Raw genomic sequence first — 27,473 nt, 5'->3', positions numbered from 1 at the left:
AAATGCAGTGAATTTGGTTGGGTTTTTTTGTCTGCAGGCACGTTTGTTTACAAAAAATGGCACGGGTGCGCTCGGGCGGGCACTATCGATCCGGGCATTTTTCACGGGAGGGCACTATGGGCTGATAGTGCCCTCCGGCGCGCGGGCACTATCGCGTCACGTGTTCAATTTAAACCAATCAGAATCGGAGAAAATTTAGTGGTGAACTATAATTGCTCATAGAAAACTTGGGCTCGTAGTCTAATTGTTAAATAAAAACCTCATCCAGACCCTCGTAGAAGTCTAAGTAAGAAGTTCTCCAAAATACAGCTAACTGTCCCGAAATATTTTTGTAGTTACTAAAAAAATTAAATGTTCTATTAATAAAAGTGAACTCAAACCGCACGTATTTGTAAATTATTCAAAGTGGTTTTGAATAACAAACTTTTTATGAACATGACCATAACTTATATCGGAAACATATTAAGAGAGAGGCTTTTTAGGCTAATTAGTTTACATTTCGGCATTTCGAAGACGTCATACTAAAACACTATATTAGAAAATGAGTTCGAACCGTTTCACCATTTGATTGGTTACCCAAGGAACCCAAGAAAACATCTGGATCCTTATGGTCAACACGAGTTTTAAAAGCTAAGCACCTCACGTATTGAGAGATAAGAAAGTGTTTCCAAAGGATTAACTGTTCAGAGAAGTGCCATTCAAGGTGAGATTTATATTTTGTTAAGAATCAATTTTGTGTTAGCAAAGTTTGGAAAACATGAAAAAAATTAAAGTTTAGCAACCATAAATGTCCTTTATATTAAGCTCGAATTACGTAAAACTGGCCCCCCTTGAAAAATACACAGTTCAAACGAAATTAACGGTTATATTATACGCTTCTCTTGATTTTAAACCACATACTAAAGAGAAAAAGGCACCATGCTTAAGTTAAGTATAAAGCCACCTTGTACAGCATAGAAAGAACATAAAAGTACTGCTCAATAGATTTTAAAGGCTCAAGAGGATTAAAAGTTAAAACCTCTTTGTGCAACATAATTAACCGCACCACATGAACGTATAAATTAAGACTGACCACATGAAAGTACTGCTCAAGAGCTTCCATTCGAATGGTTATGGAAGCGGTTTCGTTTTCATGATCAAACGTCAGAGTTAAAATCTTATCCATCACATCACATAAGGTGAACTGAAACTAAATACAGTCGGTAAAAACAACTGATATTGAAAATCCCGCGAAATATACATCAGACTTGCGTCAAGACAATTTTAGAAGAAGTATGATCATAATTTTTAACCTTTTTTATTTAAGAAAAGATACTTCAACAGATACCAATGGATTAAATAAGTTTTTTTAGAATAAGGAATATGACATTTTGCCAGAAAAAAAAAAACATTTGAATGTTTCAGCTGCCTTTCAGGTCGCATGTATAAAAGTTGTGCATATGCATCATCACACATTGGATAATTAAGCTGTCGGATAAACTATGGTCATTATTCATGTTACATGAGCACTTAATAATTCTTCTCTATATAAATTGCCACCTAAACGTGACCTGGGCATATTCGTCTCTTAAAAAAGATAAATTAGTTATGGACTTCGTGACTCAAACCTACATTTGTGCAAAATGGGTCTAACCGCTATGTAAACGTGCGCGTTTGAGCGCTTGCCTCATGCACAAAATATTGACAAAAAGCAACTGTTTTTCGCTGAGAACATGCGAGAGTGAGTGAGACGTGGCATAACTCAGTTTTTTGCAGACGCAAGCCGTCCGTACTTCTTCATATTTTTCACTTTATGGCTGTCAATTTATTCGTAAAAAAATTACACGACAACAGAACTGAAACGACCTTTAGAATGAATTAGATTGACAAAGAACTCCAAAAACCTGTCTAAATTTTTTATCAGAATCCTGCACAACTGTGCGTGTTTTTCGGAGCAAAATGTTGTCCCTCCAAAGAGGCAATATGTATATTAGGACTTAGGTCAAATAAAATGATTTCACAATACAGGAAAGTGACTTGAAAGCAATGTGTACACAGACAAGCCAATGAAAACTTAATGAAAGGTAGAGAGACTCATAACGATTTTCTATTTATTAATCCTTGGTTTTGATGTCCTCAGTTGATAACATATGTTAAACAAACGATTGACTTATATTTACAAAAGTTAAGCTCAGAAAAAAGGAAGATTAATTGTTCGAATAAAACCACAGTTACTTTTATTTTTATAATTTTATTTCAAAGATGTAAGTTTGATCCATTAGGTTGTCATTGATAAATGCGTACGTTTAGTATTTATGAAGGCTGGTGACAAACTTGTCACAAGTACTAATGTCAAACTGGCTTTGTGTGAGAACAGAAGATGTCTCAGAAGTGTTCGACATGACATGATTAATTCAAAACTGTAGGACAATTACTGTGTGTTTTGGCAGAATCCAACATCAAGAAGGCGGTGAAAAACCTTCAAGTGTTTTGCGCGACCTTTGCGGGTAGTTTCTTCACCTTTTTGGCGAAGGAAGACAAGCTCCTTAGCAACACCTCGCGCGTATTTGTGATATTTTCCGCATTACACCGAACTGAGAAAAAAACAGCGTTGGCACAACACAGTACACATGGGAAACACCACCTGCGATACGTCAACAGAAACCTTGTTTTTCATTTTATACGGCGTTATTGGCGTTGTAATCTTCACTGGTAATCTTTTCGCATGTGTTGTGTTTTTGACCACCGAGAAACTTCGCCAAAGCAAGATGAATGTCCTTCTCGTCAGCCTCGCCGTGTGGGACATACTTATGTCCGTGCTCGTTGTTCCATTTTATGCCATTTACTGTGGCCGTGGGTGCGAGTACTCTTTTCGTAGTTACTGTTGGCTCATGAGAGGAGCGAAGGACTGCGTCAAAATCGGCACAACCCTAAATCTGTACGCCATCACCTACGACCGTTACATTGCAGTATTAAAACCGCTTCAATACAGCTCCAAAATAACTTCGAAAAGAGTTACCGCCATGCTAGCTGTCGTGTGGTGTTTGCCGATGATTTTGGCGGGAATTCGCAACTTTTGGCAACACAGTGGAGCAGACCCTCGCTTTGCAAATAAACTCTACGACAGCATAATTGTGCTCGGTTTTGTTGTTTTACTGGTTGTTCTAATGCTGAGAACAAATTTGAAGATTTTGAGAGCGATAAGAAAACAAGCTGAACGAGAAAAACGCGACTTACAAAACAATGTAACGGTAATGTCGTCTCAGGGACGCAAAGGGACCATTGCATGTGTTACAGTAGTTCTCGTGTTTGTAATTTGCTGGCTTCCGCGCGCTGTTTACAATTTCAGTTTTATTGTTGAACCCCCGGGGCTGGCAAGTCCGTTGTTCTTCCGAATATGCTTCCTGTTTTTATTTGTGCAATCCGCGGTTAATCCGTTGATTTATTGGTTTTACAGATCGGAGTTCAGACGAGCGGCATATCGTTTATTAAGATGTCATCTTGTCGTCGAGAGAGCAGAGTCAATGTTATCGGCTCTTCGAACTTTGTCCTTTCTTTCAGAAAATGCTCAAATCCAAGCTGATGCCGGAACCGTGGAAAGATCGGAGAAAACCCACGCCAAGCCAAATATTCTTCTGACCTCGTACAAAACTGTGCAAAAATAGAATTTTAATTTTTTGCGCTGCCTTATATCATATACTTTAATTTTCATCGGCTTTTCCTTTGAAAGGGTTCAAATGAAATAAACGAGGCAATAGCTACGCTTTATTTAAGCCTACACCAAAAAACATCATTTAATGTATTTTTAACAGATAGGACCTTTATTTTTTCTTTACTGAGGCAAAGATAAGCTTTTGCTAGTTAGGACGTATTTTATGAGCCATGTTAGTTATACTGACAAATTTTGTATTATTCATAAACCAAATAACCACCCAACAATAGGGCACTGAATCTTTTTATTAAAGCAACCAAACTCCAAAATAATGTCTTCCAGCAAGTTCTATGGCTAAACGAAGCGTTAAATCTTACATACGGGTCCACAAAACCGACCAGGAGTAAATAAATAGAGTGCATTAAAACGTTTTCGTGATCAAAAAGAAATATTGTTTTTAAATTATATTTTGACAGCTTTCTTTCTCTTAACTAATACCCATAGCAAAAGTCAGGCATTTCCATAATCGTATGTAAATACAGATGGCAGGTGAAATTGACTAAGCTCGTTCAATTCTGTTTTAACACAGTAAGAAATTAACCATCACGTTTTAGATATAAAACACTTGGTGAACTCATAAATGGGCATTTGAAAAAATTTTCAGTTGTCTTCGCCGGCACAACCTATTTGATACATTTATGCCATCTCGTACAGCATTATTTGTTTACTTGTTTTTGTTCTCTTCCGCTCCGGAAAACTTCAAACAGGCATTAATTTCGCGGATGAATAAATGCCAACCAAAACCGGCCAAAACCCATTAACCACCGGTTATGCAGTTGGGAAAAATGACTGATATTGAGCGAGCGTGAGGTCTAAAAGTGGACGCATTGACCGAGTTATTTTGTGGTTAAAATAAAATAAAAAGAAACAAGGAAAAAGGCTGCCCAAAAATAGCCTGTGTGAGCGAGCGGTCCAGATGAAATAACCTGGAGCGTTCGATTCACCAATCAGATTGCGCGATTTAGTTCACTCAACATCTGGACCGCGCGGGAAGGAGATAAACAAAAAACCCCCGCAGTTAAGAACTCTCTCGCATCAGTGTCAACCTGTCAGTTGCAAATTGGCTTTATACCACCGATGGTCATTTAGCTTATTTCTCATCCAGTAGAAACTTGGTTAAGGAGCATATTGCCGTGAAAATTTTAAAGTTGATTCTGAAAAGCAACAAACAGGCCAGGATCGTGCCAAAAAAGGTATTGTGTTTCAGTGAATTTTTTCACCTTCACCCATCCGTTAATTAAACATACGGAGTTAATACGTGGCTACATTTAATAAAAACCCTTGATCACGAATTAAGGCTTTCTTCTGCGAAAAAGTTAAAACGAGAACACAAGCTATTTCGTCAAGATCATTTTCTTACTTCTTTGTAAATATATGTACAAACATTCATAGATTGCCGCCATGTCGACAAATATTTGTCATGTTTTGCAATGCAAGCTCTGTTTAATTTTAACTCTTTGGCAGAACATTCACATTAAAAATCCACATTTTCTCTGGAAAACTCTTTAAGAATAGCAGGTAATCTATATATAGAGTTCTTCTCAGTTTACATATCTCGAGGGTGATTTGTATTCTCGTCAAAAGGGAACTTGACTAAGGAACACATTGCTTTGAAAATTTTAAAGCTAATTTTGACAGAAAATAGATAGGAGAGGGTGGTAGCATCGGTTGACCGTGCCAAAAAGCAAAAAAACAAAAGAGAAAAGAGAAAAAAAATGGGGGATCACTTTTAATCTTTCATCCATCCATTAAATGCATTAAATATATATTTTACGGAGGAGCCCTGTATACTAGTTGACAGTTGGCCCCTTTAAAATACTGAAAGAGAGGCTTCCTTTAATTTTGTGAAAATGTTAAAACAACAACACATGCAAGCGATTTTGTAAAGATTAGTCCGTTATTTATTACTGACATATACATACATCATTCATTCACTGTATGAAATATTTCAACAAATATCTGTCACATTTTGCATGCTTTTAAATGTTAACCTTTTGACAAAACATTTACATTGCAAATTCACATTTGTTTTTCTGAAAAAAAAAAAAACACTATAAGCACAGACTGTAAAATTTATGGCGCTTCTCTAAATCGATGAATTCAACGTCACATTTTCGTTAACTCAGCCTCGGATTGAGCGAGGTCATTTGTTTCTTTGGATTTACTTAGTTGTAATTCGGCAAATGGGTAAATCCTACTTCCGGATTTGCGCCATCTTACAAGCCTCAAGGCCGCTCTCCTAAACTCAGATCTGTAGAATGAGTAAATAAAAGGATTTGCAGAAGACTGCAAGAAAAGGCAAAAGAAAGCAAGCCTAAGAAACAAAGGGCTAGCTAATCCAGGAGGTTTGATTATATAGCTAAAGTTATAGACAATCCTCGGAAGCCAGCAAATCATAAAAACAAAGACCACTAAGATACAGGCCCTTGTGCCCTTTCTTCGCTTGGTTTTCTCCATACGGGATTTCCAAGCCGTTCTTCTACTTTGCTCAGTGAGTTCTCTTTCGTTGTGCTTCTTAATAGCTCTCATAATCTTCACGTTTACAACTAACAGCACAAAAATCGCAAACATGACGAAAACTACCACCAGTATAGTGTCGTACAGTTTGTTGGCGTAACGCAAGTCATCGTTTTTCTTTGTGTGATGCCAAGCGCTCCTGATTCCCGCCACCACAGCGGGCAGCGTCCAAACTCCGGCCAAAATAGCGGTGACACGCCGCTTGGTCATTTTCGCGCCATAGTGAAGCGGTTGAACCACTGCTAAATACCGGTCGTATGTGATTGCACAGATGTTAAAAGTCACCGCAATAAGAACACAATCTTTTGCTTTTCTAAACAGCCAACAGTATTTAGTAAGGGAATATTTGCAACCGCGGCTACAGTATGTAGCATAAAAAGGAACAACAAAAATCGCCATTAGGACGTCCCAGAACGCTAAGCTGACCAGGAAAACATTCATAAAGTTCTTTCGAAGGCGTTTCGATGTTAGAAAAACGATACAAGTGAAGCTATTTCCAATAAAAATCGTGATTCCGACTAAAGAATACAAGATCCAAAAAGCGAGTTCGATTGTCCTGATGCAGTGACCATCTGTCTTTGTGTTTGAATCATCTTCGCCAAAGTCAACGAGATTTGCCAACTTGGTGTCATTAATCCACACTTTTTCCATTTTCAATACCGTATTATCGCATGAAGTTATTGACGGTCATCAATTGTACGTTTTCACCAGATTTCAGTGACTATTTAATACCGCACTGCTTATTACATACATTGAAGATGTTAGTTTTGAAATAAATGTTCTGAACATTTTTAAGTAATCACAGCCTAACGTAATATTTTCAAAACGTAAGCCATGATTGGTCGTTTTATTGACGTTTTAGATGCGTTTTCGTCATAGTATTGCTTAAACGTTTTATTGTATTGCTGAAAACATCAATCACTTCAGTTGAGATCGATGATCACGTGACGGTGACGTCGGTCAATCCCAAGTGATCCAACTTTTCATTGGCCGAAAGTAATAGCATCAATTATTAGGCCTATTCCAAACTTAAGGCTGCAAAATTAAGATATTTGTTGTTCAGAAATAGAAACAGCGATAAGATATAATAATATAATAAGGAATACGTGCTTCTTGTCGAGGTTTCCTCCCGCCAAAATTTGTCATCGCCAAAAATTACTGTGTTATACTTGTTTCAACACCTGTTTTAGACCTGTTTTAACATCAGCAGCTTATAACATTTTGAATTTGAAGGCTACCAAAATTTCAATGTGGTCTAGCTGCTTAAAGACTGATCGAAATAAAAACAAAAATTGCAATTCCATGAAGGGCCGTAACAAGCAAGAGGCAAGACGAGGCACTTGCCTCGTCTAAGTTTTTACCCAAAAATCAATCTTCATTTGAACAAGATTGATTTTTATCAAAAAATACTGCATGAAAAATGTCTCTAAAAGAGATTTATAGCTTCTAGATTTCAAAATTTTCTGGAGGGCATGCCCCCAGAACCCACTAGCAAGATCTTGCCTCGTCCATGGCAAAGGTCTGGTTACGGCCCTGCCATGGAACAATCTGAAGGATAATTTTTCTAGGAATTAGCAAGAGTCAAAATACAGCCTCAGTTTACGACTATGTATATTTATTCTTGACCTTTGGTTGATTTTAATAATAGTAATTCTCGTCTCAAGGTGAGATATAGAGGATCGAAAGCTTCGTTTGCTTTAAATTCAGACCTTGTGGCGATCGAGAATTCTTATTTACGTTTAAAAATCATATTTGAACTATAAACCCGTTTTCATCGAGTACTATAAAAGGTAATACTTAGAAATGTAAAAAACCTTTCACATCAGACGTCATCAAAGCGCACATTGTACAATTTCATGTTGAGTTTCTGTCATCTTTTTTCAATATTTCCACTTACTTACACACATTCAGTTGACTTTAATAAAAGAACGAATGACGTCATTTACGCTTTCAAAATACAGAATTTTATTTAATAACTTATCGTGGCAAAAAAAATAAAGCACTTATCTCGCTATCATACAGAATGCTTCCTTGGAGTTTTTAGCGTGTATAATTAGAACGAAAATAGAATTATTTGTTCAAAAAGAAATCCTTGTTTCTTAATTTTATTTCAATATTAAAAACTGCACAATAATTATTCAAACCTTAATGCCAAACTCGACAAATTTCGTCAGAACTGAATCGTAGAGTTGCTGAATCGGGCGTTCAATTTCTTTGTTGTGCTTTGTACAATGTCGTGACAGAATTAAGAAACAACTCTTTGAAAACGTGATATTTTAATTTAAATAACCAAATTATGTTTAAGACCGGAGCCCACGCAACAAATTCCGTTTTCAAGTTGTGCCACCTCCATTGATTCAAATCAAAACATTACTAACGTCATGTCCAATTAGCGGCGTTTATAATTTCCTGTTTCGGCTACGTTTTCCTGTCAACCATCTATTCAACTGTTCTTGTTTATCATTCTTAAGCAAATATGCCTTTTTATCATCAGGAAAGAGGACGTTTTAGTAGATTTCTTGCACTCAGACTTGGCTCAGTCCTAAGCAACCGCGAAAAAATATAAAGAGTAGCTCAGATTCGTTATAGTCAGTGAGACTACTTCAAGAAACTTCAAAGAGTTAACTCGTTAACACGAATTTCAAAATTGCAAAAACACCCACGGGCTTTATTTTAGGTGAGTAAATATATCCCAAAGTTAATGTTAAAGAGCTTAAAAGATCGAATGCAGTTCATGAATTCCAAAATTAGACTTCTTTTCCTGTGAGTAAATATTAATCGTAATTCCGATCTGACGCACGGTAAAGTCCACAATGCACAATTGTCAGGACAATTTAGCCTGTCATTTTCATCTTTATTTTTGCGTCAAAAACTAAAAATAAAAACGCTTTCTCTGGATAGCAGAAGTTTTATTTAGTTGTACATGTTGAGCAATATTTATGGGAAAACACGGCTCTAGAAATTTCTAGAAATCTCTAGAAGTTCTTGGCCAGAATATAATAAAAACTGAAATAAATCTCTATGTATGAACTTCAAGCAGAAATCGATTTTTAAATAGACAAGCCGAAACTGAATGACAGTTTACCCTCGAAAACGGTTTCTTTTCTAGAATGACAAAATGAGACGGGTATCGAAACAGATACAAAAAATGTATGATCTATTTACAGCCAAGAAATCACAAAGGATTAAGTGTATTTCACCGCTTTGACCTTTCAGGGGCAAAAATTACCATAAGGTTTTATTCCTGCAGGCAAGAATATGTAAAAAGATTATCCTTGACCTTTGTTTTGAATGATATATTGGTTCTCATTTGGTAATTTAGTTCCATGCCATGAAGACGTTAATTCTCATTACGGGAAAGTCAGTAGGTGATTTTTTTGACGCTTATAAGATAAGCAACCTGTATCTTTCAGCGTACAAAAAAAAAAGCGCCAATGAAACGTATTTTCTAGAACGCCATTTATTTCAACGCAACAATGATTGCTGATTTCCATAACTATAAATCAGTTTCAAACAGTTCTTTTCGCGTGACCAATATTAAGAAAATAATTTTTCCTTCGTTTAAATAAAAGTCCAATATAAATTTCAGTTATTGAATTGCCCAGTCAAATCTGGCGTCCGAACACAGCAGGGAAATTAGTCAGTTTAACATGAGGTATACAAACTAAAAAGGAATTCACGCAACACGACGAAAAGAAATTCGTGGTTTACTGAGCTTTTCAGTGGGTCTGTCTGTATGGTTTCTTTGGGTAAATCCATAACAAAATCTAAAATTGCTCTATTTTTTAGGGAATTCCCTTAAAGAGTTTGCTAGCTAGCGTGCGCATTTCTGAAGGCCAAACAACTACCTACGCAGGCAAGCAATTCTCTGGGGTTTCCTAACAAACAAGATTAACTTCAGCTTGGAACAATAGCAAAAGGGGGGATACACAGATCCGCCACGTCTAGGATCAACTCTGTACAAAGGAGAATAAAAATCTCGTTTATTATTGAACAATGTGCATGAGATAATAACCATGATTTGGCTCCCCTAGGGCGACGTAGATATCTCATTAAAAATCCGAATAAAGGGAAATTATCCGAATTTGTATGTATTTTGACAGGTATTGGCCATTAAGAAAATCCGCTAACGTCAAAGGCTACACAGCTGGTAATTATACAACAAGGAAAATATAAAAGAAGCTCGAACCACAGTCACGGTCAATATCTACATCAACCTTCTAAACTACATCAACGGAAGCTTCTCTTCAACCAGATAAAACATGAAGGATCTCTCGTCAAACGACACTTCCATGGATACCAACTCAACTGGCACCGAAACAGCATATTGTGATGAGACATTACAAAAAATCTTCTGGTTTGTCAACGGGGTCCTAGCTTTGATTATTTTGGCAGGAAACACGCTTACTTGTGTGATCTTTCTCTCAACAAAGCAGCTTCGACAGCAATACATGAACATTTTTCTTGTCAGCTTGGCAGTGAGCGACATTTTGATGGCAGTCATGGTAGTACCGGGTTACACCTCATTTTGCGCGGGGTGTAAGCCATACCTCTCTTCCGACACGTGTTGGATCTTAGCACAGACTAAAGACTTGGTTTTCAGTTCGTCGTTTTTCAGCTTGTTGGCCATCACGTATGACAGATACCTGGCTGTTCTGTGTCCTTTACAGTACAGTAGTAAAATGACGAGGAACAAGGTGACCTGCATGGTCATCTTAACTTGGGTTTTTCCTGCCCTTATTGCGACAGCGCGCAACATATGGTGGCACACTCAGTCAGAGGAAAAGGCCAAAGCTATCAACAAAGTTTACAACGTTATTTTAGTTTTTCTCCTTGTCATGCTACCGGCAGTGATCATGGCTCTTGTAAACGTCATGATCGTTCGTGCCATTCAAACGCAGAGACGAAAAACGTTTCCCTTGAGGGAAATTAGCTCTGTAAATCAAGAAATTTCTTGCGAGGAAACGCGAGCCGAAACCTCACGGAAAAGAAGAGGAAGTATCGCTTGCGCTGCGGTTGTCTTGGTATTTGTGTTGTCATGGATACCTCGTTCCGTCTACAACTTTGCCTATGTGTTTGGACGAGCTGACCTAGTCACACCACTTTTGGTGAAACTGTCAATGTTTTTTCTCCTTCTGCAGTCGTGTGTAAATCCATTCATATATTCATTTTACAGGGCGGATTTTCGACAAGCCGCCAAACGACTGCTTAAATGCGGCAAATAGCATTCAGCATTTGTTGCAAAAACTATATTCACTAGTTAAAAACCTATTAGTCAAAATTCAATGAAGAAAATATATTTTCACTCCACGAAAAGAATTAAAGCCAAAATCGAAAGAAGCACGGTTAATGTTATTGTGAAAACAAGCACGAGTGAATTATCGCATCTTCATCAAATATAAATAAAAATATATGCAGAAAGCACGCTAATGAAAGAAAGTAAACGCTTTTTTCCGCTTTTCGCTTGCAGCATAAGTACATTTTAAATACTGAAAGTAGATACAAAAAAATCTGTATACGCAGAATGTATTTCTAAAAAAACAAAACTCAGAGGCATTAAAACGGCATTGTATTAAAGAGAAAAAGGATCGCCACTCGAATTTACTAGCTAATATTTATTATCTTGGTCTGTAACAATTTACGTAAGGCAAGAGCCAATTCAATAACCTCTATTACTATTGCACAAATTAGGGCACGTAAACATTAAATCGAAATTTAGTAAACAGTCAGTGGCAAATATAGAATAAGGTTTTCAAACAATTTTGTTTTATTTCAAAAACTGAAAAATTGATCACGAAAGTTTGCATTCAATAATTAGCAATTATCCAACGACGTTGGGCAAAATATCGTGATTTGTCAACCGCGAGCAATCAATTTACTGTCAATGACGAAAGTGGAGGCAGATATTTGATGTGTGAGACGTTGACAAATCACGATATTTGCGATATATCCGTAATCAATAATTGATTATCATTCGACTTATGTGCGCTGTTTTAAAAAAAATATATACCATGTGCGATAATTTTGTTTTCATGCTCACGGAAAATAAATAAACTATACATGAATATATTTACAGCTAAAAACAGTGCATAAATGCGGATAACCAGGTCTCTAAACCAATCAAAAAGAAGAAAAAAAGGTTAGAATGATAACTGATTTTAAAGCACGGAAGATTTTACCAATTCAAGGCGTGCTTTACAAGCTTAGCACAGGAAACTACGTTTTTATGATTCAAATTGATTCATGAATGTCTCAAATCAAGACAACAACATGCATTCAGCAAGCTTTGTTGTTATCTCAGGCTTTAACATCAAGGTAGGCATGAGAGTTTTTAAAAATGTATTAATTCCCCCCCCCCCCCTTCCTAAGCAGCCTGATGGTATTAAGATAACGAGTTTTAGCTCTAAAGCAATTTCAAACTACCCAAGTTGAGTTTGTTCACAAATAACCAGTTATAAAAATATACCGGCAATCTATGAAATTCATTTTTGTCAAAAATGATAGCTTGTCGCAAAATGTTTTATTTCTATTAGCAGATTTTAAATTTGACTGTTCAAGGGCCCCGAGGGTCGTGAAATATATGTTATTTGCCGGCCGGGAGGTCCGTACAAGACCGAGGGTACAGTTTTTCCCAATACGGACCTCCCGGCCGGCAAATAACATATATTTCACGACCCTCGGGGCCCTTGAACAGTCTAAGACTCAAGACCGAGGGTACAGTTTTTCCCAATACGGACCGACCTAGGCCGGCAAATAACGTTTTTATCTTTTTCTACTTTAATTTATTTGGAAAACTAACCAAGGAAAAATGTGTCGCAAAATCTTTGTTTGTATACGCGCGGATTTGATTTGATTTGATTTGAGTCCGACTCGATCGACGAGCAAGAGTGAAGAATACTGTTTGCTATTTAATTCGGAATAAAATAGCTTCACTTAAAATGAACCGTACTAAAAAAAGGTTCAGCATATTTAATTTACACTGCAGAGAATCAAGGAAAGCAAATGAAGTCATAAATATTGAACGAATATACCGCAAAACTTAACACATTTAAATCGATTTCAGTCGGCTTCCCGAACAATTCTCGATAAATGTTTTGAAACGACTTGAAATAATCTTTGCTCGCAGGGTGTTAAGCCTATTTCTCTGACTCAAAAATACTCTTTGACTCGAAAACAGTATTTTAAGCTATTCACACTTGTATTTAACAAATTAATAATCCCTGCACTTTTCCCAGCAGAATTTTATTCTGATAAACAGTGCCAAGCTGAATGAAATGCGTAGTGTCTACGTACGGCACAATATTGTGATAATTAAATTGTCCATTTTTAATCAAAGAATCTCATTTCCTTGAATGATGACAAATAGTTTCTGTTTTAGCAAAACTTGACAGATAAACATGGCAATTAAACTCATAGATAGAGTCTAAAAACCGCGCGGTGAAGTTTACCGCAATGGCGTGAAAATCATTGCAAAATGCACAAACAACACGGGCAAACTACGAACGGCAAACTATAACTCAATTTTGCTGAGAAATAAATAAATACTCGCCTTTTGAAGAACTTTGAGGCCTTTAATTCCACTGCTTTTCTAGTCCTTTCAAATTTACAACGGTTGGTGAACAGTTATTTCGATTTTGGAGAGCAAAACTTTCATGTGTTTGTTCGTCTCACTTCAAACTGATTTCGATTTCGCGCGGAACTATGGCGTACGATCCTCGCCAAAATTCATTGTTTGGATTTTAACTTCATCATTTAAATTTTCAACTTCAACAATTAAATTTTACATCACAATTCAAAATTTTACACCCTTCTTTCACATTGTTGGAGATGTGTTGCACGCTTATCGGTTGTACACTTATCTTTTTCTAACTCAACGTTTGTATTTGACCTTGCTCACTGTACATTTTTAACTCACGTAAAAAAAATTTCAACTCGACTTTTTAATTTTTTGTTTACGCTTCAGTGATCATTGGTCGAGACAATAAGTCTTTCTCGGGGAGGGAGGGGAGGGGATAGACCTCCTCCCCAGGCTCGTTCGGTTAGATTCCTGCCAAGACGGTGATTATAGTAGAATGTTGCTTCGATTGGAGCATTTAAATCGTACTCCTATAAATTCTGGGAATTGCCTGATTCCATCGTGGCTGGTATAGGATCCGCCATAGCATGTTTATCGAGTGCACAGCAATCGAGCGTTCCAACATACAGGACAGACCGTTCATTCACTGGGCGCAAAGGTCGCCCTCCTTTTAATGTATCAGAGGATCAACTGATATTCCTAGTAGATAATGGGTTTACAGTACCTAAAATCAGTGAGCTATTGGAAATTTTAAAAATGGACGGTGGAAAGGAGGATACCTATGTCTGGAATCATGATTTTAGGTGAGCTATTAGGTTCTTGGTCTTGTCACAGTTTTCACTAGGTTGATTCCGTTAGTCTACGTTTCCGCTCCTCAGTTGTTTAATTTGTTTGTTCCCCAACTAGCGACTTGTGGCGTCTGTAGTTTGTTGAATATGTTTTTGCAGCGGCCATTTTATATCCGTCGCTGTCGTACCTTTGCAAGACCAGCATGGTGGACATCAAAGTGTAAATTAAAATGTAGTAGAAAAACTCATCGGAAACAATTGAATCCAGAAAAATTACTATAAGGTACATGTATATGTGATAAACATCCATGGTGCAAGATGTTGTAGTTGTTAGTGCACTCTATTCATAAAAAAGGACTAATTTGATCATCATTTATTACGCTTTCATACCATAACAAAGAAATAAATTGTGATGTAGTCTTTATGTTAAAGATGTCAAAGGTAAACCTGCTGGAACAGAGTATTTAAAGTCTTTGGAGGCTACAAATATCACAAAAAAAAACAATTTTTTTTCTGTCAAACTAGTGAAAACTGTGACAAGACCAAGAACCTAATAGCTCACCTGATATCCTGATCAGGAATCAGGCAATTCCCCACAATTTATAAGAGTACGATTTAAATGCTCCAATCGAAGCAACATTCCACTTTTATCACCGTCCTGGCAGGAATCTAACCGAAAGAGCCTGGGGAGGAGGTCTATCCCCTCCCCTCCCTCCCCTACAAAGGCTTATTGTCTAGACCAATGATCACTGAAGCGTAAACAAAAATTAAAAAGTCGAGTTGAAATTTTTGAGTTATTTTTTCAAAAATAGCTCTTTAGTCGTCGTGTCCTTGTAATCAGTCGGTGGGTCAGTGAAGTATGTGTGTTTGTCACACCAATCAGATTTCAGGTACTATCAGAACCAATAAAATTGCAGTTTATAAAGGGGAAGCAATCTGACGTAGTCAGCAATTTCGTTCTAAGTTTTTAGATTAGAAGGAGGCGGAATCGGTGAGTTGTGATTTAACCCTGGATTAAAAACGTTTTTCGTAACGCCCGCCTGCTTACAACGCACACGCCGTGAGCAAAAGGCCCAACAATAACTTGTTATTCGTCTTATTCGAGCGTACGTTTGGAGAGGCTAGCTTTCCATTTGCACAAAGCAGATTTGAAGAATAATGTGGTCATTACTTTTGCCGTCCGCTTTGTGAAGTTCGTTGGGAAATTGGAAAGTTTGTTTTGAAGTTGCCAAATAGGTTGCGAGTTTTTGAATCAAATTGTGAGCTTCGATACAAAGTTCCCAACTTCGGCCCGAAATTAATAAAACCTTCTATAATTATGTTATCAAAAAGAGCTTTCTACGCTAAACTGTTGGAAACAAATGTCATAAAAATAAAAAACTTTTATGTTCAGCGAGCCGTAAACACGTTGTCTCGAACAAATTAGTCTGTCGGCGTCGCGTCGGCTTCGATTAAAATCAATAAACCATCCAGTTTCATCCGGTTTACAAACGCAGAAGACTTGAAATTGAAGACAGTGAAGATTATGCCTCACAGAAATCGTTAAATATGTGTTTTCATACAAAAAGGTTAAAATTTGACCAAATTTCTACCTGCATAAGATTTATTTATCGCCAAATCACTTGCGTGATCGCTGATGCGAAACGTTGTCTTGCACTTCATGCTACTTCAACTTTCCTTGACAAGCTCTAAAATCTTCGAGTTCAGAAATCGCCATGACTTTCGAGCAACATGTCTTGTTTCTCCTCAACAACCAAAACTTCGAAAGTTCAGTCGGGCCGAAGTTGGGAACTTATCGAAGTTCGCAATTTGATTCGCAAACTCGCAACGTAATTGGCAACTTCATAACAAAGTTTCCAATTTCCCAACAAACTTCGCAAAGCGGGCGGCCAAAGTAAACTGAAATCAACTGTAAAACATCTCGTTCAAACATTTAATGAACCGGTACAAGTATTAACTTTGCTGTTAAAAGCAACTACGATCGAGAGCAAAAACAGAATACGAGCGTGCCATTCCGTGACAATTCGATAACTCAATTAGTTCTTGTTTGTTGAATAGAATTTAGGTTGTGAATGAACGAAAATCTTTGTCGAACAGTTCTGACAGAAAACAAATACTCCAGGTGTATTGCGCTTTAAAGAACTTTCCCGAAGAAAGTGGTTTTTGATTTGATGCGTTTATTACTTCGTTTATTATAGTACTTTTCGTTCAATGCTATATGGAATCGTGGCTTTTTCGAGAAAAACAAGGGTATCGTGTTACGTTCGTTTTTAAAAAACAGAGGTCTCATGTTACAAAAGTGAGAAAAACAACAATATCATGTTTCAGTGTTTGGCAAAAAGCCAAAAGTATTCCGTAACAAACAAAAGTAACACGTAACGGTTGCAACAAAGCTAGCAACAAAATAACCGCTTAAACAGGATAAGAACGTGCCATTTTGTGACATTTTGATAATTGAATTAGTTTTTGTTTTTCAATTAAATGATGACAATTTACGTATTGAATAAAACAGTTCTGATGTATCAAAATGCACGTAAAAGTTATTTTGTTTGCAAGCAAATTTTGTGCAAAAAGTGACTTCGTGGGCCGCCATACACAAATAGCTCATGGCATAAACCATCCCAACAGGACAATCACCCAGTTTCACCCCAAGCCACCCCATAAATTGAAAAAATAACTCCTGCACGCTTAGCGTGCCTATGTTTTTACGTTTGTTAAAAATGTACAGCGAGCAAGGTCAAGTGCAAACATTGAGTTAGAAAACGGAAAGATACGTGTACAACACATCTCCAATAATGTGAAATCTGAAAGAAGGGTGTAAAAAAATTTTAATTGAGATGTAAAATTCAATTGTTGAAGTTGAAAATTTAAATGATGAAGTTAAAATCCAAACAATGAATTTTGGCGGGGATCGTACGCCATACGGAACTGCATCCCGTTCCGTTGACCGCGGTCAAGATCGGAAAATTCCGCCCGCTCCCGGAACCAATCAGATTGCAGGATTCGGTTCATCTTGCCCGCTCACGCGCTGAGAAAAAAATAAATGAATGTTATTTGCGCGCATTTCTAGAAAAACATCACCTAATGGCTAAATTTAAAAGTATTACTTCCGCGAAGCTCAATAAAGTGTTATTAAGTGATGAGTTTTTCATTTCGTTTTATGGGTGAGGTAAGAAAGTTATCTAAGACTGTGTTCACACTTAGTGCCCGAGCACTGGAACCTGGGCACCAGCAAAAAATAGCGTCCAGTTCACACACAGAAAACCAAAGTACCCAAGTATCATTAAGTATCACTCTAGTCAGTTTTGCCAAGGAGCACCTCCAAGAGGATATTAAAGCCGATGATATCGAGATCATTCATAGAGTTGGCAAACCAACAGCAGAGAGTGAGCGGGCGAGCATCGCGAGTGGTCAAAGGTCAATCAAACCGAGACCAATTATTGTGAAGTTCCTTTCAAACAAGACGAAAATGCGTCTTCTTCACAAGCGAAGGGAACTAAAAGGAAAGAAGCTGGTCATCCAGGAAGATATGGCGCATGATATAGCGAAAAGATTAAAGAATCTAAAGGAAAAGAGGTCCGTAGAATCATCTTGGTTTAGTAATGGGAAGATTAAATTCAAGCTGAGAAATGACTCGAGGATCCGGGAACTGAAAGGTTGGATGGACTTACAAAACATTCATGATTAATGAATTTAATGATTATTGAAAATTTAAAGAAGTTATATGATTTGTCAGATTTGTTTAAAGGGAATTAATGTAGACGAAACGTACGCCAACGAAATATCTTGTAGCATCTGCCATCAGTCATTTCATTTAAATTGCGTAAATAACTCAAGCAACGAGAATCCCTGCAGTGAACAGGCAGATGAGACATGGTATTGCGCTAAATGTCTTTCATTACCTCTTAATAACCTGCAAGATCCTGATTTCTATGAGGAAGTTAATACTAATGGCAACCTTATAATTAATGACCTGACGTTACTGACAAAAGTAAACGATTTAAAATCCAATCCTTTCATTCTTAGCGACAACTGCAACGATGATGATATCGATCCAGACAATAATTATCTAACTAGACAAACCTCAAGTAATGACAGATGCCATTATTACACTGAAGAATCTTTCAATAATCTCTTAAAAGAAAAACAGATACAAAATGAATTGACCCTTCTCCATCTAAATGTTAGAAGCATTAAAAACAAATTTGATAATTTCTACACATATTTACATTTACTTAAATTAAACTTCTCCATAATTGGTATATCAGAAACATGGATAACAGATAATAGCGCTAATCTATACGACATTCCTGGATATAAATTTTTAAACGTTAACCGTAAAAACAAACTTGGGGGAGGCGTGGGGATGTATATTAAAGACCATATTCAATTTAAAGTTAGAGAAGATCTTTCAACAGCCAAGGAGGATGTGGTAGAAACTCTATTTATTGAATTTAAAACAAGTAACAAAACAGTTCCTATTATAATAGGTGTATTATATCGTCCCCCGGATAGTAATTTAACAGAATTTGAAGAATTCGTTAAAGAATTACTTTATAAGATTAATAAGGAAAGGAAAGAATGTTATCTAATGGGTGACCTAAATATAGATTTACTAAAAGTTAACCAAAATGCAACAATTCAGAATATTCTTAATCAATTCATCTCCTCGTTCTTTTATCCACAAATAACAAAACCAACAAGAATAACCTGCAAAAGTGCGACTTTAATAGACAATATCTTAGCAAACAGGCTAAGTGAAGACGACTTAAGTGGAATTCTTTACACTGATCTTTCAGATCATTTACCCATCTTTACCATAAAACGAGATAGAAAATTGAATCAAAAGTTTGAAAAAGTTAAAAAAAGGCAAATCACACCTGAAAACATAACTTTGATGATAGACGATCTTAGCCAAGAAAGCTGGGAGGAAATTGACGTGTTACATGATCCCAATGAATCATATTCATTTTTCCACCAAAAATTAAATGAATATTATGAAAAGGCCTTTCCGCTAAAACTTTCTACAATAAAAGAGAACAAACTGAAAACTAAACCCTGGCTAACAAAGGGATTACTCAAATCTCTAAAAACAAAAGACAAATTGTACAAAAAATCAATCAAAATTCCAACAGCGGAAAACAAATTTAAGTTTAGACGATATAGAAATAAACTGAATCACCTACTTAGAATAGCCAAGAAAAGGTATTACAAAACAAAATTTGAGGCAGTAAAGACCAACACACGTCAAACATGGGCTCTTATTAACGAGGTAATAAACAAAAAAAAGTCAGCAAGCATCTTGCCTGATGCTTTCAATCATAATAATGAAGAAATAACAGATCCAGTTGAAATAGCAAATAAATTTAATGAATATTTTACAAATGTAGGACCAAATCTTGCTAGTAAAATACCAACCGTAAATCCATCATTCAAAGCTTTTATGAGCAAAACTAACTATCATGAAAGTTTCTTCATCGATCCTGTTACAGAGGAAGAAGTAGAAAAAGAATTGCTGGGCTTAAATCCAAGTAAATCAGTTGGCTATGATTCATTCAATCCAAAAGTTATACGAGAAATAGCACCCTATATCAAGCAGCTTCTAACAAGTATTTTTAATAAATCGTTTACAACTGGTATCTTTCCGGATGACCTAAAAATTTCTCTAATTACACCAGTATTTAAAAATGAAGATAAGTCTCTGTTTTCAAACTACAGACCTGTGGCTGTCTTACCATGTTTCTCAAAAATACTAGAAAAAATAATGTATAAAAGATTGATGGACTACATAGAAAGACACAACATTTTTTATGATAAACAATATGGATTTAGGAAAAAACGCTCAACAGAGATGGCCATAATTGAACTAACAAACAAATTAACCGATGCAATAGATGAAGGCAAATTAACAGCAGGGATTTTCTTAGACTTATCAAAAGCTTTTGATACTGTTGATCACTCAATTATAATCTCAAAATTAGAACATTATGGGATAAGAGGAATTGCACTTGAGTGGTTTAAAGACTACCTATTAAACAGATATCAAATCGTCAAATTTAAGAATAGTCAATCTGAGAAACAAATGATCAAATGTGGTGTACCTCAAGGGTCAGTTTTGGGCCCACTTTTATTTCTGTTGTATGTAAATGATATTTTTAAAAGTTCTGAAAAATTATCATTTATCCTCTTTGCCGATGATACCAACATATTTTACCAACATAAAGATATCAAAGTTATAATGGAAACTCTTAACAATGAATTAAAAAAAGTTAACCTATGGCTACAAGCAAATAAGCTCTCATTAAATATAAAGAAAACCCACGTTATTATTTTTAAAACTAGAAGGAAAAAAGCGGAAAACATAACAGTCAAAATAGATGAGACTGAAATAAAACATGTAGAATCAACCAAATTTTTAGGAATATATATTGATTCTAACTTAACATGGAAAGTACATATCAACCATATTGTAACCAAAATAGCTAAAACAATCGGTATTTTGTATAAAGCAAGGCACTTCCTTCCTTCCCATACGCTGAGAACTCTTTACTACTCGTTAATCTATCCTTATCTTAATTATGGTAATATAATATGGGGAAATACATACCCCTCGAGATTAGAATCAATAAGAAAATTACAAAAAAAGATTATCCGAATTATTTCATTTTCAGATTTTAGAGATCATACTCGTCCACTCTTTAAAAATCTATCTATTTTACCAATTGATGATTTGAACAATGAAGCCATAGCTTTATTTGTTTTTAAATATTTTACGCAAGCACTTCCAGCAACATTCAGCCATTTTTTCAAGCCAAATAATCATTTCCATAGCCATAATACAAGATCATCTTCAAAAATCCACAAAGAACAGGCACGTACAAACTATAAGAAATATTCTATTAAATTTAAAGGGTGTGAAATTTGGAACAACCTTCCTATATTAATCAAAAACGCTAAATCATTTGTTATTTTTAAGAAAAAAATTAGAAAATATTATCTTGATTTACTACCTTAATTTATCTATATAGCCTTTGTAGGTATATAAGTATAATAGTTGTACAAGCCGTTTACATGTTGATTATATATTAATTGTTTTATACCCTTAAACATATAAGAGGGCTCTCCTTGTTAAGCCCACAAGGGTTTGTCGAGAGTTCCTGCTCTACTCCATCATATTTAATAATAATAAATGTATCAACGACATGTAATTAGGCTTAATTGTAGAGCGAAATAAAGATTGATTGATTGATTAAGTGCCCGAGTACAAGGTCGAGAACTTGTACTCTGCGTCCGAATTTTGGCGTGGGAACTTGCAGTTAAATTTTGAAAAACAAAAATTCTAGATAGTTTGGTTTTTGAAATGAAAAAAAAAAAAGCCATGCAGGCCTCCTTTAATTGCAAGCACGAAGACTTGGCTATTTTCATTACCAACTACCAAACATTTGTAGCGCCTGAGGAGACATTTATTCATTCCAAGGTCGACTGAAAACTCCTAACCTTGCACCTAACCTTGCGCCGGGTTTCTGCATCCACGTATGAGTGTTAGCTCTATAATATTTGGTTGTGAAACCATGCACAGCCCAAATGTTAGCCTCTACCACCACTTAACAACCCAAGCGCGTGCATCACACGATCCTCGTCATCCCAAACTCGCCAAGACGTCGCCAAGTCGCCACGTCGGCAAGACAGGTTCCCAGACTCCTGAAACCAAAAGCAGCCTTGGTCTCAGGGTCTTCTCCGGCAATCAAATTCAAGATGGCAACTTAATCTGAACGCCAGTGTATAAGCTTTTCAGTGTACAGTAAATTGACGAATAGCTAAGGCGTTAAAAGCACGTAATTTCGTTGGTAAACTGTTTTTTATATAATGCACGACAATAGGCTTTCGTTTCTGAATATATCATTTAGGGTTGTCAAGCCTTGTAGGGCAATGAAAGTTTGAATATCTCTTGGTTTTATTTCAGTTGCTCGTGTACTCAAAAAACACGAGGCGCGTTTTAATTTTTTGGTTGGTAAGTCTCCTTGTCGGGTTAAAAGCTGTACACGCAAGGACGAGCATTTCTGGGTACTTGACGAGTTTTTCATGCTTATGCCAGTTAAAAGTAATAATTGTGTACACAAGGTACTTGCCAGTTGAAAACTGTACACACGTACGCTTTCACAAGCATTTTCTTTGTATTGTTCAAACTGACAGTCACATGGCAGTTTTCTTACACGGTGACGTGATGAGGAAAGACTTCCCTCGTTCCGCAACACACACAAGAAAATTAGCCTGTTCATTCAATGGAAGTTTGTTTCAAAGAAGCAACAAGATTTAAAGTTTTTCAAGTGAAAAATTTGTCATGGAAACCGGTTTTGACTCCTTTAAGGTGCGGGGTTGCCTCACATGTATGATTAAATTTTACCGAGGAAAGAGGTTGTCAAGGATACATTTCAACCTTCTCTGGTCGCTAACTCCAGAAAGAGAAGTCGTCTTTCTTGGGAGTAAGCGCGGCCAGGGAAGATGGTTCAAATTCAGGATATTATCAAGTGAGCCAAACTTTGATCTCTCGTGTGCATTACGCTGCAACGAGCTTCGCGGCCAATAAAAAAATCACCTGCGAAGGGCTAAATTAATTAGGTAGCCTTAATTCCCCTATCATGACTGCGAAACTGACAGTTAGCCTGCAGTATTTAAACATTGTAGACAATTTACATATACATTCGAGATATTTAACGATTTTACGTCAATCGAAAAAATCAAACGGGAACAAAAAATGATCTTTATCGCAATAGGGGAACTAGACCGCCATGGCAACCAGATTGAAGGAACACCTTTGTGAAAACTTCTTTTGCTTTAACATTTCTGCTTGGATGAAATAATCAATTATTTCCTTTTGGGGGGGGGGGGACGAAGTGTTTGTAAAACAAATTACAAATGTAGCCACAAACGGAAAGTCTCATATTTCAATAAAAGAAATGTGAAAAACGCTTCAGGCAGACACCTCATAAAGGTCACTGTACTGACCTAATTTAAAAGTGCTCACAGCATTTCGGATTTTTATTTGTCTTCAAGCTACTGTTCTCATTTGGCTATTTATTGACCATTGCACTACTGTATTACTTTAACACGAAATCATGTACAGCACCGAGCAACGAACAAAAGATAACACAAACCACACGATAATTAACTCAGTAATTTTGCATTCTGTTTATTTGATTTACAAACGAAGCAAGATAATTTTGCTTCGTTCGTTGTTTTTAATAATACCTATATGACTCGTTTCTGTTAAAACACTCACTGCGGTAGTTAAAATTAAAATTTAGCAACATAGAACACAGTTCTTTTAAATTAAATGGATATACACTAGCTAAGAAATCATTAAATAAGGAATATTTTTAGCTGTGCACTTGTTAGCCAAGAGGCCGGTCGCGCTCTGCATTGGCTTAGCCGGTTGTGTCTGCTATCGGTAGAAACAAACCTCGTTGTAAAAACGTTTGCTCGTGGCAAAATTCTTAGTATTATATGTACAAAGCTTGAGAAAGGGCGGGAAACACAACCTATTGTCAAATACATCGAATGAAGTTGGATCTATTCGGCTTAACCACACAACTTCGCAATAATACTTCGAGCGGCTTTTCTAAATTGAGACCTATAGACCGTGTAAATAAATGGGTTAAAAGAAGATTGTATAAATAAGAAAAGAAAACAGATTCGAAAGAACAACGGACTCGATAAGATAGGATCTGGAGGATCGACCACATAGCTGAAATTATGCACAGTTTTTGGCAGCCAACATATAACAAATGTCAAAACGACCACAACACACGATGTGGTTCCTTTACGAAGTCGAGAAATTTCTTTGAGATCTCGATTCAGCTGGCTCTGTGACGAGTTGACATCAGACATCTCGGCGGCTTTTTTGTGTTTGTGTTGGTGTATTTTGCGGATAATCTGAATGTTAACCGCTAACATTATGGTCTGGAAGAGAATAACCGGTACAATCATCACGGCTATATCGTACAGCTTCACCGTAAGATGCCGGCGCTCCTCGTCTTCCGCTGAATGGTACCACAAGTTTCGCGTCGCGGCTACCACGACTGGAATGACCCATACGGCTGCTAAGATGGCTCCAACCCTAAGCCGCGTCATCCGCGCGCCATATTGTAGCGGGCGCAGGATGGCGACGTAACGATCGTACGTTATGGCGCAAACGTTTAGCGTCGTAGCGGTCAACACAAAGTCCCGCGCTTTTCTCACAAGCCAGCAGTACGGGGTTAGAAAATGCGTGCAGTCTCGAAAACAGTGCACGGTGTAAAAAGGGACGATAAGTACCGCCATTAACATGTCAGAAATTGACAAGCTCAAGAGAAAAATATTCATAAAGTTGCGCCGCAGTTTCTTGGAGGCTAGGAAAACCACGCAAACGAAGCAATTGCCAAAAAACATCAAGACACCAACAACTGCATAAGACACCAAAAACGTTATTTCTTGTGCCTTGTCACAGGTATATTCATTGTCCGTTGTAGAAGAAGCATTGCTAAAGCGGTTCAGAGATGCCATGTCAATAATTACGCCAATCTTTGTCAAATTCAGTAGATGTTAATTCAGGTAGACTGTGTTCTTCAGGGTAAAAGCGTCTAAAACCGTCCTCTGCGCCTAACAACATCCTGCAACATTAAGATGAAGTTTCGTAAGAAGGCCGTTGCCGTCTCAATTACAACAAACTAATGCGGGATTCGATTGGGTTGAACATGAGTGTTCCGTGCAGAGCTCAAGTAAGTCATCCAGTAGCTCAGTTATAAACACTTATTAAAATAATCCGGCTGCAAACTGCTTGTTATACCTGCGTTTATTCGACGTAGACTGGTTATGTCGTTACGATTAAAAGATGACTGGCTAAGCCAATAGTATTACAGACACCTGTCAATCTTGTTTAGTCAGCCATGTGTAACAATTAACCAGGGCTTATTTGAGTTCTAAATATAGCTTTACATTAGGGAGGGCTTTAATTATGAAAAGCGCTATGATATCGCTAACAGTTTGGCGAATAATTCGCCTGGTAAAATATGAACAATTTTAGACTCGCATAATCGGACTTCAATGTTGCATCTTTCCGGCTCCCTCGATCCGCTTTAATCGCTGATTTGGAGCGAACTGCCATATGTATTTCGGTTGCGTTTAGTTGGCAGTCGCGAGAACAACTTTTATAGTCTTAAGGTATCCTTATACTCGTACTCAAAAGGCACGATATAATAAAGAGTGCATGGGAAGGATGGAGTCAGGACTCGTATAATTGGACTTAAATGTCGCATCATTCTGGCTCCCTCGATCTTAAAACGCTGTTATTCAGATGTTTTGGAGCGATGTTCCATACGTACTTCGATGGCGTTTAGTCGGCAGACGCGAGAACACCTTTCAGCCCTTTTAAAAAAAGTACTTTTATACTCAAAAGGAGTGAAATATTTACGAGTGCACGGAAAGTTTTGTTAGTGGATCCATGGACCTTTTACCGTATCCCAAAAGCTATGCAAACACTCATAATTATTTGAATTTTTAAAGGCATATTACTTAAACTTTTGCCTCTCACAATAAAATGTTCTTTTTAAGAGGGACCTGCTCTTAGGATCACCTGTACATATGCAAGATAAATAAAATCGATTTTCTCATACTTTGTCAGGATAAACTCTTTTACTAACTTGTTTCAAAAATGTATCTTTGAGATTGTTTCGATTTTTATTTTTTTCGTCGAGACGACTCTTCGGATTTGGCCGCTCGAAGCGCCAAATTCGGCTCTAAATTACCACTTTTTTCGAAGGCGAGCATAAAAAAAATAATCCGTAGCAGCAAAAGCTGGTACATAGTATTAAAATATCATCTTTCAACAGTTATTTAACGCTCTCAGATCCGAATAAAATTTAAATCTGAATTTTTATCAAATTTTCAAAATTATATGCTTCGGCCATGTTGCATCACGCTTAAATTTAGGTCAACTTCGTGAGCCAAAAAGTCAATCTGGTACATGGATAAGGCTGTCAAAACTATTTTTCTGAATATAGGTATCACTTCATCTTCGATTTTATCCAAAAACTAGCCTGGGTAAATAAAACGGAAAAAATCGAGAGCGGCTGGAAAACTTGACACTTGAGCTAATTACTTGACATTTTGACCTTTCATGTTGCGATTGTTTATCGCACAGATTGATCTAGAAAGTTCGACTTTGGGTCTTATTCCCCGTCAAATAGTATTTTTAGTCTCCCAAATAACCGAGCGAAATCATTTATTATATTTTACAGTAAAAATAAGCCTCAACATGAACATTCTTAGCACGTTTATTTTGAGTTACAAATTCTGCAAATTACATCTGGCGGTTTGGCGAGGTCCGACAATGCACGCAATGAAAATATCAGTTTATAAATCACCACCGAGATAAATCTTCCTTACAGTCAAAACACCTCAAGCGTTCCTGTCAAGGTTGGATTAATGATTCCATTATTGCAAATTTGATTTTATTATTCGTTTCAATATTCCATTCTTGAATTGAATATTGCAATGTTTAAACGGCGACATGAATGTTGATTGGATTGTTGATTGTTGATTGGATAATCCAACCTTGACGCTTCAGGTGTTTTGACTGTAAAAATCGAAGAATAGATAGTAAACTAAATTAATAACACATTTTCCTACCTTTATCGAGCCTATTTTGACGAGAAGTGGTAACGTAAATGCGTCCATTCTACGAATCCATAAACTGTCGGCGAATGTTCTCAAGTTACATATTAACCACAGACACAGGGTACCCAAGCACCCCTTGAAGACTGGGCCGGGAAGTGGGGGATGGGTTTTGTACAATGTGTAAAGAAAAACGACTCAAAAAAAGAAAAGGCTAAATTTAAAGGCTATAAAGCAAGTTATAGTGGAC

At 36.8% G+C, this 27,473-nt stretch overlaps 4 protein-coding genes across 5 annotated transcripts; 2 read left to right on the top strand and 2 right to left on the bottom strand.

Moving 5' to 3' along the window:
• The first annotated feature begins 512 nt into the window (after positions 1-512).
• On the top strand, positions 513-12,789 carry LOC144631829 (histamine H2 receptor-like). Its single transcript, XM_078490402.1, has 2 exons — positions 513-703; positions 10,312-12,789. The coding sequence occupies exon 2, from the start codon at positions 10,471-10,473 to the stop codon at positions 11,431-11,433; it is 963 nt and encodes a 320-aa protein (XP_078346528.1). The 5' UTR covers positions 513-703; positions 10,312-10,470; the 3' UTR covers positions 11,434-12,789.
• On the top strand, positions 2,563-10,316 carry LOC144631804 (histamine H2 receptor-like). Its single transcript, XM_078490368.1, has 2 exons — positions 2,563-4,884; positions 9,998-10,316. Exon 1 carries the CDS (start codon positions 2,610-2,612, stop codon positions 3,642-3,644), a length of 1,035 nt encoding a protein of 344 aa, XP_078346494.1. The 5' UTR covers positions 2,563-2,609; the 3' UTR covers positions 3,645-4,884; positions 9,998-10,316.
• Positions 5,321-7,187, bottom strand: LOC144632868 (5-hydroxytryptamine receptor 4-like). Its single transcript, XM_078491621.1, has one exon. The coding sequence runs from the start codon at positions 6,857-6,859 to the stop codon at positions 5,798-5,800; it is 1,062 nt and encodes a 353-aa protein (XP_078347747.1). The 5' UTR covers positions 6,860-7,187; the 3' UTR covers positions 5,321-5,797.
• A 10,914-nt stretch (positions 12,790-23,703) lies between the features above and the next one.
• On the bottom strand, positions 23,704-27,375 carry LOC144632596 (5-hydroxytryptamine receptor 4-like). Of its 2 annotated transcripts, none has more exons than XM_078491275.1 (2): positions 27,239-27,375; positions 23,704-25,210 (listed from the first exon to the last, which is right to left on the bottom strand). In XM_078491275.1, exon 2 carries the CDS (start codon positions 25,112-25,114, stop codon positions 24,152-24,154), a length of 963 nt encoding a protein of 320 aa, XP_078347401.1. In that variant the 5' UTR covers positions 25,115-25,210; positions 27,239-27,375; the 3' UTR covers positions 23,704-24,151. The 2 variants fall into 2 exon arrangements, with proteins under 2 accessions (XP_078347401.1, XP_078347400.1); XM_078491274.1 differs by having other exon boundaries at positions 23,704-25,221; positions 27,239-27,348.
• Positions 27,376-27,473: the final 98 nt, after the last annotated feature.

The sequence above is a fragment of the Oculina patagonica genome, chromosome 12 (assembly GCF_052425735.1).
Source record: "Oculina patagonica isolate OP01 chromosome 12, crgOcupat, whole genome shotgun sequence".
NCBI classification, from domain to species: Eukaryota; Metazoa; Cnidaria; class Anthozoa; order Scleractinia; family Oculinidae; genus Oculina; species Oculina patagonica.
The sequence above is the reverse complement of the archived record's forward strand: the minus strand, read 5'-3'. Positions and strand labels throughout refer to the sequence as shown.

Excerpts from the sequence above, each read along its gene's own strand:
- LOC144632596 (XM_078491275.1), bottom strand. The coding sequence starts at position 25,114 with ATGGCATCTCTGAACCGCTTTAGCAATGCTTCTTCTACAACGGACAAT.
- LOC144632868 (XM_078491621.1), bottom strand. The coding sequence starts at position 6,859 with ATGGAAAAAGTGTGGATTAATGACACCAAGTTGGCAAATCTCGTTGAC.
- LOC144631829 (XM_078490402.1), top strand. The coding sequence starts at position 10,471 with ATGAAGGATCTCTCGTCAAACGACACTTCCATGGATACCAACTCAACT.
- LOC144631804 (XM_078490368.1), top strand. The coding sequence starts at position 2,610 with ATGGGAAACACCACCTGCGATACGTCAACAGAAACCTTGTTTTTCATT.